This window comes from Anomaloglossus baeobatrachus, chromosome 3, assembly GCF_048569485.1.
Source record: "Anomaloglossus baeobatrachus isolate aAnoBae1 chromosome 3, aAnoBae1.hap1, whole genome shotgun sequence".
NCBI lineage: Eukaryota > Metazoa > Chordata > Amphibia > Anura > Aromobatidae > Anomaloglossus > Anomaloglossus baeobatrachus.
This window is the reverse complement of record NC_134355.1, coordinates 372,968,116-372,986,346: the sequence shown is the minus strand read 5'-3', so window position 1 is coordinate 372,986,346 and position 18,231 is coordinate 372,968,116. Positions and strand designations below refer to the sequence as shown.

Sequence of the window (18,231 nt, the reverse complement as noted above, 5' to 3'; positions counted from 1 at the left end):
TTCTTTACTCACTGGTTCTGTGGTACCGCCACCCGCCTGGTGCTGGTCTCTGCCAATGTGGGTCTCAGGGGATCCTATGTTCCTTTTATCCCGGTGTTATGACCTGGTGAGCTCTTCCTCCATGCACCCTTCTGTAATTGGCGGTTCCCCATGGCCTGAAGCGCTTTGGGGTCCCCTCCTGGTCTCACAGTCCTGGTCCGTATGGCAGGCAGCTTGAACCTCTCAATGGGTTGGACCTCGGTCCCAGTTCCCAGGTTCCCTCTTTGCTGCTGTGCAAAGAACTCTAAAGTCGGTGAGGAACCTTTATGATCCCCTCACCTGGCAGATTTAACAGGCAAGCCTAAAGTGTCCTCCTGAACTAGGGCTTTGCACCCAGCCTGTGCTCGGCCCTGTGAGTACTGACACTGTACTTCCAAGGGCGACTGTACTCCTTTAGGTCATCGATGTTACTTCTCGTGTTTCTCACTAGACTCGAGTCTCCTCACACCCTCTCTGACTCAACATCAACTCCTGATTGACTTTTCAATGTCCCTGTCAACTGTCTAGACTATCCCCCTCCCCTTCCCAGGTTTCTGACTAGCGGGATTGGATAAGCCCCGACCAATAGGTGGCCATCCATCAGATCCGTCTCTAGCCTGTTACCCAGTCTGGAAAAAGGGCAAAGAAATGTGTGTGTTTTTAATGGTGTTTAGTGTTTACCGACACTGGTCTCACAGGAACCCTGGATAAGTACTGCACCTGTAACTGGAGGCAATACCCTATGGCACCTGACACCTCAGGGGCACCACACAAGCGGTAATTGATGCTCAAAACCACTTGAGAAGTTATTGAGACATTGACATTGGGGGGGTATACCCACCACTGTTGTTTTTTGTTTCAATAAACTGTTTAAGATTAAATCATAATTGCCTGCTTCTACTTAAATGCCCCATTTTCATGATAAAGTAGCGTGAATTTTTCACATTTTCCATAAATTTCATCTCAAAGCCAAATATCTCTACCTGTTTGTGAATAGTGTAGGTATATTTATTACACACACAGGAAGTGAATAGCGATAAAGGGGACCTTCAGCCAGCTCACAGATGTCATTGCAACCCATCAGCTCCTTATCACGTCACAGAGAAGCTGATGGCCGCCTGATCTAATATCAGCAATAGACAGTGGCAATTAGGAGAATAACAGCAACTGGCGGGTGTGCTAATCACTGCTGTGACAGGCATACAACAGCTATATAATCTGACAACTGCCATAATGTGAAGCGAGCTCTACTTCTGAGCCTGCTCCAAAATCCCTGATAGATATAACAGTCATAGGATATTAAGATGTTAAACAACCATCAACTTCTGCTATTCCATATGCTAGTTCAAAAGTAAAAAAAGAACAAACAAAAAAACAAACAAATAGTGTCATACGGTCGATCCAGTGCTTAGCAGCAGGTCCTAGTGTACTCTTGACTAGAGTTGAGCGCGGTTCGTGGTTCTCCAGTTCACGGTTCGAGTGATTTTGGGGGCTGTTCTAGATCGAACTAGAACTCGAGCTTTTTGCTAAAGCTCGATAGTTCTAGTTACGTTCGAGAACGGTTCTAGCAGCAAAAAGCCAAGCTAATTACTAGCTGGCTTTCCGCTGTAATAGTGTAAGTCACTCTGTGACTCACACGATTATGTAATTTCAGCATATAGTGTACGGGAACAGCGCATTCAGATCACTGCTGCAGGGATAATGGCAATCGCCATTTTTTTTTCTGTTCTTCCTTCCCTCCCTAAGCGCGCGTGTAGTGGGGCGGGCCAGCATGTCAGCCAATCCCAGACACACACACACAGCTAAGTGGACTTTTAGCCAGAGAAGCAACGGCATGTGTGATAGAATGTCCATATCACATGCCCCTGCATTATAAATAAAGGCATCTGCCCGTCTGGACGCCATTATCTCTTCTGCGTCTGGGTGTTAGTCACCGCTGGCGTAGCTCCTGTCTCCGATACTGCTGTGTACGCTCTACACACAGCGCTAAACAGAATAGGGATAGAAGTTTCTTTCAGCCCTTGTAAGGGCTAATTACAGCAGGCTCAGAGCCATAGGTGACAGTCAGGTCCGTGGAAAGAGTTTTTAACAGCTACAGATAAGAGAGTCTGTGTAGCTAAGGTCAGGGAGTTCCTTGCTGCATTTCACCATTAGAAGGGATAGAAAGTGAGGCTTCCTTTCCTCTACACTGACCCACAACCTGGCCACTGTACCCTCCTGCCCTTTGGACACTCAAGCTCATTGTTACTAAGCCATTATACTACCAAACACTGAGGAAACTTAGTGGCATCCTAAAAGTGGCTGTTGGACTTCTATTAGTGTCCCACTAGTGCAAAGATATTTGCAGCACCTCTGCATTGCACACTCAAGCTCATTGTTACAAAGCTATTATACTAGCAAACTGTGCTGCCATTTTAAGGGCCATAGTTTCATTGTCCGGGATAGTTACTGTTTATTCTGCTGTCAATAAAGGTAGACCACCGCTGCAATCTACACCACCTCTCAATTTTTACTACCACATTTTAAGTGGACATACTTGTCGCTAGCAAAATGAGTGGCAAAATGACAGATGCTGGTGGAAAGGGGAACAGGCGTGTTGGAAAAGGAAAAAAAGGTTGCGTCCGTGGGGAAGGTGGCAAAGCTCCATTAACATCTGCTGAAGATAGGCCATCTTCCAGCAAAAGTAAGATGCCTACTACTTTCCGTGGACAATCGGATGTGCTCACTTTTTTACGAACACTAACAACTGGAACAAAAGGTAGATGTTGCCCAAAAAAAAGAAAATGCTTGAATGGATCTCAAGTGGTCCAACAAGTGCCCTCTCCGCCACCTCAACTACCGCATCCAAAAAACACCAGTCTTCTGAGTTGTCATCCCAATCACACTTGCTTTCTCCCAGCTCTGAAGTCTCCATCCGCCCTGCACAGTATGGTGGAACAGAGATGGCTGAGTCTGCAGAGCTGTTCAGTCACACTATAGCCTGGGAATCAGAGGTCTGCTCCCAAGCTACAGTGAGTACAGACCAGGAAATGGTCTGCAGTGATGCCCAGAACCTTTGTGACTCTGATTCAGGCCGTGAGGACCAAGTTTCTGAGCATAATGTTGACCCTTTGTCACAAACTGAAACACCTGCTGTAATAGACAATGAGGAACATACTGATGACTATGAGACGCAGATACCAGATTGGGATGACAACTTAAATATTCGTTGAGAGCAGGAAGAGGCTCGGTCTGAGGGGGAGGGTAGTGCAAACACAACGCTTGATGAGGAACATCTAGATCCCACCTACTGTCAACCCACAGTCAGGCACTCAAGGAGGTCAACAGAAGCGGTGGAGGAGGATGCTACCGACGACGAAGTTACCTTGCGCCTTCCTGGACAGTCGGAGTACTGGTAGCACGTCTACAACTGCATCCTCAGCCACCACTCTGCCTCTGAGCACTAGTCTGGGTGGCTCAGCAGGTCGCATGCCCTCTAAGCCTTGCCTAGCCTGGTCCTTTTTTGACATAGCAAAAGATCGCCTAAATCATGTGATATGTAAAATTTGTCGTGATTCTGTTAGTAGAGGCAAAAACCTCAGCAGTTTGACAACTTCTTCCATGAATCGTCACATGAATAAATATCATATGTCCCAGTGGGAAGCTCACCGTGCTGCAATGCGGCCTAGCGGAGCGGACCATCCACCGTCTGCCCCTTCCAGTGCATCCGCGCGCTCTTCATCTTCTAGGACTGTGGGGACAGCTGTCACACCTGGTTTTCCACGCACAACTTCTACCACTGTAACCGCAACAGGCAGTTTGCTTGGTAGGTCGTCAGTTGGTTTGGAAGGGGAAACAAGTGCGTGTGTACAGCTCTCTCAGACAGACAGCACAAACGTTGGATGAAGGCAACATCATGTCTACGCCTGCACTTTCTTCACAAACCTGCTTTTTCCCGGGACACCCTACTCACCACCGTCTCCACACAGCAGCCAGATTTCTGTCCCTCAGATGTGGACAAATAAAAGGCCATTTCCTGCGACCCATGACAAAGCTAAGAGGTTGACTTTATCCCTCTGTAAGCTCTTGGCTACCGAAATGCTGCCTTTCCGCCTGGTGGACACACAGGATTTTAGAGACCTTATGTCTGTCGCTGTGCCCCAGAACCAGATGCCCAGTTGCCACTACTTCTCTAAGAAAGGTGTGCCTGCGCTACACCAGCATATCGCACACAACATCTCCGCTTCCTTGAGAAACTGTGAACGGGTGCATTTCACCACAGATACTTGGACCAGTAAGCATGGACAGGGACGTTACATGTCGCTGACTGGGCACTGGGTAACTATGGTGATAGATGGTGAAGGGTCTGCTGCACAAGTCTTGCCGTCCCCACGACTTGTGTGTCAATCCTCTGTCTGTCCAAGTTCCGCCACTGCTTCTGCATCCTCCACCTCGTCTGGGTCCTCCACCTCCGCCCTAAGCCTGCCTGGTCAGGCCACCAGCGTTGGAACTGCGCAGAAGGAATCCCGCACCCCTCATTACTATGCTGGCAGCAGAGTGCAACAGCATCAGGCGGTCTTTGTCTTGAAATGTCTTGGAAATAAGAGTCACACAGCGGCTGAGCTGTGGGCAGCTCTGGAGACTGAGTTTGGTAAATGGTTGTCTCCACTCAACCTGCAGCCTGGTAAGGCCGTGTGCGACAATGCTGCAAACCTGGGTGCGGCCGTTCGCCTGGGCAAGGTGACACACGTGCCTTGTATGGCTCACATGTTGAACCTTGTTGTCCAGCAATTTTTAACACACTATCCCGGCCTAGATGGCCTTCTGAACAGGGCACGAAAACTGTCTGCTCACTTCCGCCGTTCAACCGCCGCAGCTGAGCGACTTGCATCGCTCCAGAAGTCTTTCGGCCTGCCGGTTCATCGCCTGAAATGCGATGTGCCGACACGCTGGAATTCCACTCTCCACATGTTACAGCGACTGTGGCAGCACCGCCGAGCCCTGGTGCAATAAGTCATGACGTATAGCTTGGGCCAACGAGATGCAGAGGTGGGGCAGATCACCCTGATGGAGTGGTCTCAGATCAAGGACCTATGCACCCTTCTGCACAGTTTCAACATGGCGACGAATATGTTTAGCGCTGACAATGCCATTATCAGCATGACGATTCCAGTCATTTACATGCTGGAGCACACGCTAAACACTATTCGGAGTCAGGGGGTGGGACAACAAGAAGGGGAGGAACTACAGAAGGATTCATATGCGCAAGAGACAACAACATCACCAAGGTCCAGACGTTCATCACCAAGGCGGCAGGCATGGGACCATGGGGGACAGGGATCAACAAGGGCGCATGGTAGCAGGCGAAATGTTGAGCAAGGTGCAGGAGAACATGAAGAAATGGAGGACGAACTGTCCATGGACATGGAAGACTCAGCGGATGAGGGAGACCTTGGTCAAATTTCAATTGAAAGAGGTTGGGGGGAGAGGTCAGAGGAAGAAAGAACGGTTAGCACCTCTATGCCACAAACAGCGTGGACTTGGTCCGCATGGCTGTGCAAGACACATGAGCGCCTTCTTGCTGCACTACCTCCAACATGACCCTCGTATTGTTAAAATTAGAAGTGATGATGAGTACTGGCTTGCCACACTATTAGATGCCCGGTACAAGTCCAAATTTTGTGACATAATTCCAGCCATAGAAAGGGACGCACGTATGCAGGAGTATCAGCAAAAGCTCTTACTCGATCTTAACTCGGCTTTTCCACAAAACACCCGTGGTGCACGGAGTGAATCTCCCAGTTGTAACTCGACAAACATGGGACGGTCTCGTCATCTTCAACAGTCTAACCGTACCAGCAGCACCATATCTGGTGCTGGTAACAGCAATTTTATTGAATCTTTTCATAATTTTTTAGACCATCCTTTGCAAGGCCACCAGAGACAACAAGTCTGACACATAGTCAACGGCTGGAGAGGATCATACAGGAGTATCTCCAAATGAACATCGATGCCATGACTTTGCAACTGGAGCCTTGCTCATTTTGGGCTTCAAATCTTGAAAAAATGGCCAGAGCTCTCCACTTACGCCTTGGAGATCTTGTAGTGTCCAGCTGCCAGCGTTGTCTCTGAACGTGTCTTCAGTGCTGATGGGTGTGTGCTGACAGATAAGCGCACGCTTCTGTCCAGTGACAATGTGGACAGACTAACGTTCATCAAAATGAACAAGTCATGGATCCACAAAAAATTTACTACCCCTGTGTCATCCTGGGGAGAGTAAATGCTTGTGTATTTTGAATGTGCTTGACGCAAATCTACCTGTGAAGTGTACAGCTGGGGCACAAGTGCTGCCACTGAAGGGGTGGATGTCTGTGTGGCCCAATTTTTGGAAAAAAGGGAGACTCTGCTTGGAGTCACCTTGCGGTGTTTTAGATGATTTTAGAAGGGCATGCCATGCCTATATCTGTGTCTCGTCCTCTTTTTCCTCGTAATGCTGTTTTGTTTTCGCATGAGAATTTGTTATTGTCACTTTCCCATGTGTTTGTGTTGTGTTGTGAGTTGTTTGTCACCTTTTGGACACCTTTGAGGGTGTTTTCTAGGTGTTTTTATGTGTTTGTGATTGCCTCCCATTGTTTCCTATGCGGTTCGAGCGGTTCGCCAAACCGGTTCGCCGAACCGAACTCGAACGAGACCTCCGTCGGCGAACCGAACTCGAGCCGAACCACGGCCGGTTCGCTCATCTCTACTCTTGACACACTCTCAATTACTTTTGTTTGCAATATTCTACAAAAACAGATGACACTTGAAGGGTTTCTTGGAGAATAAGATAAAATAGCATCCAGAGTAGAATGCAAACTGCGGCCCATCCTACTCACGTGTCAATACAAGCTACAGCCAAAGTATATATAGCACCCAGGAAACTGTATGTCAGGCAAGAGCTGTATCACATGTACCTCAGACAGCAGTTCTGGAGCACAGGCTGTGATGTATGAAGGCATATATCTCTACCTTGCTGAGCACAGCGGGGGGTAGGGGTAAAGGTGGGTATCTCCAGGTTCATTCTCCTTAATGTTTTTTCCCCCAATTGGAAAAAAAAAATGAACAATAAAAGCGGTCAGACTGATGGGGATAATGTGGAAGATCTCTTCAAAACACAACAGGAGGTAAAATATTTCTTCACATATTACAGCCGGCCGCTGACTGAGGTACTTGTAATGCAGCTCATATGAGTTCAAAAACAGGTCTCAGGAGATAAGAATCTTCAGTCTGCAGTCCGTCCTGACAAATTACTAGGATGGGATGTCATTTACATTAATGTGATGGAGGCCATTTTATTACAATCTTCTAGAACCTCTAAATGGATTCTCAGAATGAGATATGGTAAAATGGCATTTCTGATTGAGAATGAATTCTCCTAGAACCCCTGCAATAAAATGGCCCCCTGTCACACAATTCAAATGGCATCCCATCCTAGTCACGTGTAAGGACTGGCTGTAGTCTGAAAGAAGGGAATTTTGTTACTTACCGTAAATTCCTTTTCTTCTAGCTCCTATTGGGAGACCCAGACGATTGGGTGTATAGCACTGCCTCCGGAGGCCACACAAAGCAATTACACTAAAAAGTGTAAGGCCCCTCCCCTTCTGGCTATACACCCCCAGTGGGATCACTGGCTCACCAGTTTTAGTGCAAAAGCAAGAAGGAGGAAAGCCAATAACTGGTTTAAACAAATTCACTCCGAAGTAACGTCGGAGAACTGAAAAACCATTCAACATGAACAACATGTGTACCCGAAAAACCACCAAAAATCCCGAAGGACAACAGGGCGGGTGCTGGGTCTCCCAATAGGAGCTAGAAGAAAAGGAATTTACGGTAAGTAACAAAATTCCCTTCTTCTTCGGCGCTCCATTGGGAGACCCAGACGATTGGGACGTCCAAAAGCTGTCCCTGGGTGGGTAAAGAAATACCTCATGTTAGAGCTGCAAAGACAGCCCTCCCCTACGGGGAGGCAACTGCCGCCTGCAGGACTCTTCTACCTAGGCTGGCGTCCGCCGAAGCATAGGTATGCACCTGATAATGTTTGGTGAAAGTGTGCAGACTCGACCAGGTAGCTGCCTGGCACACCTGTTGAGCCGTAGCCTGGTGTCGTAATGCCCAGGACGCACCCACGGCTCTGGTAGAATGGGCCTTCAGCCCTGATGGAACCGGAAGCCCAGCAGAACGGTAGGCTTCAAGAATTGGTTCTTTGATCCATCGAGCCAGGGTGGCTTTGGAAGCCTGCGACCCCTTGTGCTGGCCAGCGACAAGGACAAAGAGTGCATCAGAGCGGCGCAGGGGCGCCGTGCGTGAAATGTAGATTCTGAGTGCTCTCACCAGATCTAACAAATGTAAATCCTTTTCATACCGGTGAACCGGATGAGGACAAAAAGAAGGTAAGGAGATATCCTGATTAATATGAAAAGAGGATACTACCTTAGGGAGAAACTCCTGAATGGGGCGCAGCACTACCTTGTCCTGGTGGACCACCAGGAAGGGAGCCTTGGATGACAGCGCTGCTAGCTCAGACACTCTCCGAAGAGACGTGATCGCCACCAGAAAGGCCACTTTCCGTGATAGTCGAGAGAGTGAAACATCCGTCAGAGACTCGAAAGGCGGCTTCTGGAGAGCAACTAGTACCCTGTTCAGATCCCATGGATCTAACGGCCGCTCGTACGGGGGGACGATATGACCAAACCCCCTGCAGGAACGTGCGTACCTGCGGACGTCGTGCTAGACGCTTCTGAAAAAAACACCAATAGCGCCGAGACTTGCCCTTTAAGGGAGCCGAGCGACAAGCCCTTTTCCAACCCAGATTGCAGGAAGGAAAGAAAAGTAGGCAATGCCAATGGCCAGGGGGACACTCCTTGTACAGAACACCAGTAAAAGAAAATCTTCCACTTCCGTGGTAGATCTTAGCAGACGTGGGCTTCATAGCCTGTCTCATGGTGGCAACGACCCCGTGGGATAATCCTGAGGACACTAGGATCTAGGACGCAATGGCCACACAGTAGGTTCAGGGCCGTAGAATTCAGATGGAAAAACGGCCCTTGGGACAGTAAGTCTGGCCGGTCTGGTAGTGCCCACGGTTGACCGACCGTGAGATGCCTGTCGCCAGAGCTCTTTGATCGTCATGAGAACCGGGACCTTGCTGTTGTGCCGATTCGTGAAACCCGTCCGGGTGCAGAGACCATTCTCCTGCGTCCACGCCCTGGTGACTGAGGAAGTCCGCTTCCCAGTTTTCTACGCCCGGGATGTGAACTGCGGATATGGTGTATGCTCTGTCTTCCACCCCTAGCAGAATCCGGCGGACTTCCTGGGAGGCTCGCCGACTGCGTAGTCCGCCTTGGTGGTTGATGTATGCCACCGCTGTGGATTGTCCGACTGAATTCGGATCTGTTTGCCTTCCAGCCACTGCAGGAAGTCATGCAGGGCCATATGCACTGCCCAGAGCTCCAGACAATTGATCTGAAGAGTGGACTCCTCTGAAGAGAGTCCTTGATCGTCTGAGAAAGGGGGACGTTCCTGTGTAGGGACATCGACTTCCCCTCCCATTAGCGAAGAATGTTCTATTGAAGTGGACGCAGATGAAACTGCGTGAAAGGGACTGCCTCTGGATGAGGTGTCTCCTTGAAGGAGAGACTGCACCCTCGTCTGTAGTGACCGCTGTTTGTCCAGTGGAAGCTTCACCATCGCTGAGAGAGTGTGAAACCCCAAGCTAAGATATGCCAGCGATTGGGTTTAACTTTGAAAAGTTGAGGACCCACCCGAAACTCTGGGAAGTCTCCAGCGCCATGTTCAGGCTGTGTTGGCATGCCTCTTAAAAGAGTGCCTTGACAAGTAGATGGTCTAAGTAAGGGATCACAGGGTGACCCTGAGAGTGCGGGAGTGGTCCCACTGCTGCCATGAACTTGGTGAAAACCCGTGGGGCTGTCGCCAGACCGAAGGGTAGGGCTACGAACCGAAGATGCTCGTCTTCAATAACGAATCGTAGCAAACGCCGGTGCTCTGGAGCAATCGGCACGTGGAGATAATCATCCTGATGTCTATTGATGCTAGGAAATCTCCTTGAGACATTGAGGCAATGACGGAGCGGAGGGATTCCATCCGGAACCGCCTGGTTTTCACGTGCTTGTTGAGCAGTTTAAGGTCCAGAACGGAACGGAAGGAGTCGTCCTATTTTGTCACCCCGACCAGATCGGAGTAAAAAGTGTCTCTTGTTCCTGAGGAGGAACCGGGATTACGACTCCTACTGCCTGCAGAAGAGCCTCGGCTCGGCCGGTGAGGAAGTTTTTGCGACAAACTGTCTCTCACCCACCGGCCATTGACCTGTGGCAGTTAAATGTCACTAAAGCGGGGGAGTCTGCCACCGACCGCGGACGCGGAGAGAGAGGGCTGAAAGTCATGAGGAAACCGCCTTGGTAGCGGTTCCTCCGGCTGCCTTCTCCGGGCGTGATTGAGCCCGCCAGGAACCTGCGCCCCTCTGAGCCTTTTGAGTCCTGTTGGACGAGGGCAATTGGGACGTGCCCGAGCCTGGGAAGGACCGAAACCTCGACTGTCCCTTCTCCTGATGGGTCTTGTTTGATAGCTGGGGTAAGGAAGAATCCGTACCCTTGGACAGTTGAATGATTTAATCCAACCGCTCACGAAACAGTCTGGCACCAGATAAAGGCAATCTGGTTAAGCACTTTTGTGGAAGCAGCATCTGCTCCAATCCCTTAACACTAGGAGCGTAACAACACGGAGTTGGCGGACGCCACTGACGTACGGCTCGTAGAGTCCAGGACAGCATAAACAGCTTGAGTCGCAATGCCGACATTGCGAGGTGAAGGACGCTACTGCGGCCAAGATGTACATGTGACCGCGTCCCTCTGCGCAATACTAGCTGAAATAGCTTGGAGTGCCTCTATGGCTGCGAATGCCGGGGCAACCGACCCGCCGATAGGGCTATCTGTCTGTCAATGGCATCTTTAACTGAAGTCCCATCTTCCACTGCAACTATAGATCTAGCCGCAAGCCTGGAGATTGGGGGATCCACCCTTGGAGCGCTTGAGCACGTCAGGGGGGAAGAGACAACGCGTATCCTCAATACGGTTGGAGAAACGCTTATCGGGATAAGCGTGGTGGTCCTGGACTGCTTCTCTGGAGTCAGAGTGACCAGAAAAGTACTCAATATACGCTTGAGATACCGAAATAGGGATTTCTTCTGCTGTGAAGCTGACCCCTCCACTGGAGGAGTTGAGGGAGAAATACCCAACCTCCCATTGATGGACGCTATAAGATTATTCACTATAGCGTCACCATCCGGTGTATCCGGATTGAGAGCGGTCTCAGGATCAGAGTCCTGAACAGCTACGTCTGCCGCATCATACAGAGAGTACTGTGATGAAGTCGAGGGCCGTTCTTAGGGAGCTCGCTTAGGCCGTCTGGGACTGTCGTCCGTGTCAGAGCCTGCACCCTGGGATGCATGGGACCCTCCTGGAGCCATGATTTGTTGCGAAATCAGGGTGGCCAGGGGCATTGAATCAACATTGCCCAAGGTCTGTCTGGACTGCAAAGTCTGTAAGATGTTAGTCATAGTCACAGACAATATATCAGCGGAAACTGCAACTCCGTCCCTGTCCCTGGACAGGGATCACAGGTGGTTCTTTTGGCCACCTGTAGCAGAGACCCCGTTGAGTAATTGCACACACTGGGGGTCCTGGAACAGTCGCATGCAGTACAAGCAGCATAGAAAGCCTGTGCCTTGGCACCCATGCTTTTTTTTTTTTTTTTTTTTGCTGTTGCTGTCTAGCCATCTAGGAGCATTAGCCAAGAATAGCGACCGTACAGTGCAATGTATAGCATACAAGCATGAAGTACAATAAACACTTCAGCACATGCAGTACAAGGAGCATAGAAAGCCTGTGCCTTGGCACCTTTGCTTTTCTGCTGCCGTTGTCTAGTTATTCAGGAGCATTAGCCAGGAAAAGCGACATACAGTGAATGTATAGCATACAAGCATGAAAATAACCACTGCAGCACATGCAATCCAAGCAGCATTGAAAGCTTGTGCCTTAGCACCCTTGCTTTTCTGCTGCTGTTGTCTAGTCATCAAGGAGCATTAGCCAAGAATAGCGACATGCAGTGAATGTACAAGCATGAAAATAAACTCTGCAGTACATGCAATCCAAGCAGCATTGAAAGCCTGTGCCTTAGCACCATTGCTGTTTGCTGCCGCTGTCTAGCCATCTAGGCGGGTAGACAGCCAAGAATAGCCCTTACAGTGCAATGTAAAGCATACAAGCATAAAGGACACATGACACTGCAGCACATGCAAGACAAGCAGCATATAGAGTCTGTGCTTTAGCACCCCTGATCTTTTGCTGCTGTTTCTAGGTCTGCATCCTGAATAGCGACCGTACAAAAGTACAACAGGACACTTCGGCATTAGTGGGTCAGCACTTTAGTTGCCGCTTACCGCCCGCAGAAAAGCGGGTGTGTGGCGCCGGAATCCTGTGCTGGTAGCTCAGTGTCTCCGTTTTCCCGCTCTGCGTGCCGGAATGGCTGCCGGCGTCCAGAGGAGAGGGGCGGGCCGAGGGCGTGCCCGAGACAAGAGCGGGAACCCGGCGCCCACTGTGTCTAGTAAAGGGGGCTGGAGAATGCAAATAAGGCTCCAGCCCTCGGCGCTGCTATAGAACAGCGTCTCTCCCTGTCCCTGAGTGACAGGGTGGGGGCGGGAACGAAGCGGCGCTAGGCCGCAAAAGCCGGGGACTAAAGTTAGAAGCGCCGCCGCCGTAAAAGCGCGGTCGGCGCGTCCCCGGCGCACTACAAGTCGCAGCTGCGCCGCCGCTCCAGGGGCGGTCGGCGCGGCGGTCCCCACACGTAAAGTCCCCCAGTAATCTGCAGGGACTATAAGCCCAGCGCACAGCGCTACAGTCCCCGGCGCACTAGCACACCCAGCAAGCCTGGAGTGTGCGTGGCCTGCCATACGGGGACACAGAGTACCTGAAAGTTGCAGGGCCTTGTCCCTGAACGGCACTCCCGCTCCACATCCAGCAGGTTCTATGGGTCTGTGGATGGAGCCCGGCCTCAGGGCTTGGTGGCCGGAAAGATCCCACTTCCTCAGAGCCCCTCAGGGGGATGGGGAAGGAAAACAGCATGTGGGCTCCAGCCTCCGTACCAGCAATAGGTACCTCAACCTTACAAACCACAAGTGGGGTGAGAAGGGAGCATGCTGGGGGCCCTAGTATGGGCCCTCTTTTCTTCCATCCGATATAGTCAGCAGCTACTGCTGACTGAACAGTGGAGCTTATGCATGGATGTGTGCCTCCTTCGCACAAAGCTTGAAAACTGGTGAGCCAGTGATCCCACTGGGGGTGTATAGCCAGAAGGGGAGGGGCCTTACACTTTTTAGTGTAATTGCTTTGTGTGGCCTCCGGAGGCAGTGCTATACACCCAATCGTCTGGGTCTCCCAATGGAGCGCCGAAGAAATATACCGCACTTAAGACCTCTGTCTCAACTGTCAGAAGCTTAGCATTATAAGCATACATACCACAACGGCTGACTTCTGTCTCAACTGTCAGAAGCCCAGTATCATAGGCATACATACCAGAGCTGCTTTGAGAAGTGAGTGACAGGAGAAGAGAAATATTCTGCTCAGCTGACTGCGCACAAAGAATTTTTCCCCAGCCTCAGTACTCTGCGCAGTCAGCCAAGAAAAAGATTTGTTTCTTCTCCTATCACACATGTCTCAAAGCAACTTTAACAGAGAGCATGAGAGAGGGGTGTTTGATACTGCGCCAAAGGATCACAGGAACAGATGTTTAGATTAATGCATCTTTATTTCATCCAGGTCTACGCGTTTCAGGAGCCACTGCCCCCTTCCTCAGGACCGTCAGGAGAGACAAAACAAAATATATATTTTATTTATTATATGATATGGGTTTACACTCTTATTAATTGTTGTTTCAGAATGCATACTTTCCACTAATTTATTTATTTATGTATTAAAAAAAAAAAAAAAAAAAAAGATTTGATGTTTTGTCTCTCCTGACGGTCCTGAGGAAGGGGGCAGTGGCTCCTGAAACGCGTAGACCTGGATGAAATAAAGATGCATTAATCTAAACATCTGTTCCTGTGATCCTTTGGCGCAGTATCAAACACCCCTCTCTTTTGCTCTCTGTTATCTGCCAATTCGGGTGGCTGCAGCCTTGGATCAGATTCTACATGCGATTACAGTTGTTGTGACTCTCACAACGACATCTGGTGAGTAGTTTCACCCTCCGCCCACCCCTTATATACTGGGGTAAGACCCTATATGCGCTTTTCTCTCCACAGATTTCTTGTCTCAAAGCAACTTTAGTATGTTTACGATACAGCTTATCTATTAATGAGACACAGGTCTCGGGAACAGTGTTTCTTCTGACTGCAGACCATTCTGACAAATGACTAGAAGGCTACCATTTGAATTAGGTGACAGGAAACATTTAATTATATTATTGGATAACCTCTTCAACAGCACCTCACAACTAAGCACCTGAGGGTCGATGGGAAAAAACAAAAAATAAATAAATAATATGAATGTTGAGTTTACCTCCCCATGCACTGGCAGCTCCTGGAGCAGCAGATGCCGCCTGTCCGGTAGAGGTGAAGTCTGGCTGTAGATCCAGAAGATCATTGGAGAGCTTTGCTGAACTGCAAAAGGACAAGTCAAAAGTTTAAAAAGGTAAATATATGTTTCATTTATTTGTATATTGATCTGATTGACTGGAACACAATTCATTTACTGAATATAATCAGAGGATTTGTTTCTACCATGCCGTGGAATGGGTTTCAGCTGGGATCAAAAATGTATTGATTCCATAAGCAAAGAGCTAAGCAACTGTTGGCACTGGTGACCTGCACCTTTCGCTCTTCCAAGCAAACAGCTCCCACTTAGTTATGAAGGGTTCAATATTGTGTGTCGTTAATGCACATACAAAGTTCATTATGGAAATTTGGTGACTGGATTATGGTACTGTATTACCCACAAATATGGATTTGGAAAAGACCTGGAGAAATAAAAACCCTGACCTCATTCATCAAGCAGTTTTTGTTAAAACTTTGGTGGAAATGCGTTGGAAATGTAGTAAATGGTTTGTGAAAATTTTACGTGACATTACCCCAGTCCTGGACAACTTTTTTTTTTTTTTCAAAAAGGGTAGTTTGGAAGGGGCATGGCCAAGTGTGCCTGAGAAATTCATCATAATTGGTGCAACAAAAGTGATGAAAATTACGTCGGAAACGTATGCCAGCCACAACTGGGAGTACGTTTTATTGGCAGTGGTACATCGGTTGGCAACAAGCCAAGATCCTTAGGAGGTGCAAGCCTCAATGAATTTGGTGATCCGTACTCCTGAGCTACCTTCACTAATATAGGCATATAAAATGCCAGTCTATGTGAATCGAAGGCCCTCTGCTTATTCCTAATTGTTCTATATTTTTCCCTATGTAGTTATTAAAATGAATAATCTTTACTTTTTTTTTTAAGCCAGCAAACCTTCACAGATTTGCAAGTGGTGAGTGGCACTTCAGGGACTAAACGTTTAGTAATGGGGTACTACAGGGAGATTAATATTTGTTTTTATCTATTGGCCCTGCCTGACTATAAAGATTAGACGCTCAGTGCCATTTCTGTACCTGAAATTCAGTGTGACACAGGAGCTGCACTTTTCTGCTCCCCCTCTCTTCTGGGACATTACATCACACATAAGGAGGTCTGCTCCATGGTGTTAGGTACACATAGCCCCCTGATAATAGCTGCTTCACTTCGGTCAGAGAACAGTGTGCGTGGTGGGAACGGGATGATGACCCCTGTTCACCGACAGAACAGAAAAATATATCAGCGGGTTGTGTGTTACCAACAGCATGGAGCAGGCCACTCAACCTGATGGGTTATGTAATATCCCAGAGGGGAGATGGGGCACCAAGGAGCAGCTGCAGTATCACACTGTATTACAGTTACAGAAACAGCACTGTGCATGTCAGGTTTATAGTTTAGGAGGACAGGTACAGTGAAAAGAATTTTTATCTCGCCAGAATACCCCTTTAAGATATAATATACATATCTTTTCCATCCTAATCACAATACAGAGTTTACCACTTGGTCAAGATTATTAAAAGTGGAGTAGAATAGCGTGTTTGAAGCGATCAGGCAAGAAAAATGAATAGTCTCATCTTGCAGCTTCTGAAGCTGTGAAACAGAAAATTGGGCATATAGGACATAAATTGTATGTAATGCACACAAACCATTCATTTGAATGTGTGAATGAATAGGACGATAGACAACGCTGTAGTTGTAAGTGAAATTTTGATAAAATGACAACAAAACCCCAACATACCAAGCTTACACTGAGCCCAAAATAGAGTAGGCTTACCAAATGGGAGATGCAGCGCTTGCAGTTGCAAAAAGATCAACAGGTGGCGATGTGTCTACAGTCTTGGATGGAGTAGTGTTTGGAGAGGTGACTGTAGTCGCAGGGGAAGACTAAAAAACACAAGATTACACAATAAGCATAGCTCTGTAGTTGTGCTCTATTTACAGGTTTGATAAGAAGGGTTTTGGACCACTGACTACAAAAAGGAGTATATATATCACAGATTTCATAAATATTCAGTATTCAGGACGATTTTCACATGGCTAAATATAAACAAGTCTCTAAATATCTTAATATGAAAGATACTCTGAGCAAATGGCTCTCATGCCATTAAAAAGGGAATTTGTCAGCAGGTTTTTTCTACCTTATCTGAGAGCAGCATGATGTTGGCAGAAAGATCCCAAATCCAATAATATATCGTTTAGTTTACTAGATACAGCAGTTATGACAGTTTTTAGATCCAGCAAAGCTCAGAAAGTTAACTTTCACCAGGCTCTATGTACAAAGTCTATAGACAGAAAGGTGCTAAACAGAGGGGGAGGGGGGGTGGTCGGACTAGTGTAGTCCGGGCAATGATAATCCAAAAGGTGAGAATACCTTCTCTATAACTAAACAAAGGGTAATAAAATGAAATTACTGAACTCTGTCTCTGAACCTCTATCTAGTGCCATCTTCAGATTACATAACAAAAACCTGCTGCCAGATTCCCTTTAAAGTACAGGAGGTCACGTATTTTCTCCCCTTCCCTCACTGCTATCCCCTATGGTCTCTGTGGAGACCAGTTTCATGTGGTGGGTTGCAGGCTGCACTTTCTATGGAGTCATCACTCCCTATTTTTACCCAAAACACTTTGTAAGTGAGTAACCAAATAATTACAGAACATTTCACCTTGTAACTGCATGGAAGGAAGACAGCTAGAGCCAAACACTATTGTGCAAGGTGAGAAGAATGGTATTTTGAATGCTTAAACTTGAGCAATCCCGTTTACAGCAAACACTGGCAGCATAAAACCAATAGTGAGCACAGTGCTTGGAAAGAGTATGAAAAGTACAAGAAGAGACTCTAGCCCTAAAAGGCCAAATATCCGATTGCCCCTGCAGCAGGATAGGAAGTTTACAGATGTAGGTGAATTTAAGAGAGCTTGTGATTTAGATAAGCTCTGTAAACACAGTTATGCAGGAGTTGGTGGGTATGAACTATTGGAAGACACTTGTGAATAGCTGACTTAAGCTGGGTTCACACACAACGACGTCGCTGTTACGTCACCATTTCCTGTGACGCAACAGCGACCTTACATGATCGCTAGTTAGCTGTCAAACATGTAATTTTAAGCAGCGACGGAGCAGCGATCATAACGGCCTCGACGGTCGTTGGGACGTGTCACACGTGTCGCCGTGCGACGACTCAGACCTTGATAGAGGAGTGGTGTTTACCCCTAGACATGTTTTGCGTTGCCTCTTTTCACGCCCCTCTGTTCAGATTGGTGATCACTACAGCGGCGCCTGATTGGGTGACAGTGCCAAACAAAGGAAGACACAAAGAACGACACACTAGCGATACCAGACAGAGACTCTACTACGTGGAACAAAGAATAGAACTTAAAGAATGAAATCACTAACGCCTTCGGCAAGTTACCCAATCGGAACGCTGTTCTGACCACCAATCGGAATCGTGGGGGAGTTGTAAAATACACCGCAAAAACACGCCCTTGTCCTGCCTTCAGTCCTACGTCACTGCCTTCAAAGTCGTCGCGACCGTCGCTGCTGCGGTGTCAAACACGGATGCATGTGGCGCAGCGGGATA

At 48.2% G+C, this 18,231-nt stretch overlaps 1 protein-coding gene across 1 annotated transcript in view; it reads right to left on the bottom strand.

Moving 5' to 3' along the window:
- The window catches only part of SNAP91 (synaptosome associated protein 91), a 198,609-nt gene that overhangs the window by 65,597 nt on the left and 114,781 nt on the right, over positions 1 to 18,231 (bottom strand). The window contains exons 12-13 of the mRNA XM_075341499.1: positions 16,429 to 16,538; positions 14,607 to 14,707 (exon numbers count right to left, since the gene is read on the bottom strand). Coding sequence (XP_075197614.1) covers positions 14,607 to 14,707; positions 16,429 to 16,538 — 211 coding nt within the window. The remainder of the gene's footprint in view (positions 1 to 14,606; positions 14,708 to 16,428; positions 16,539 to 18,231) is intronic.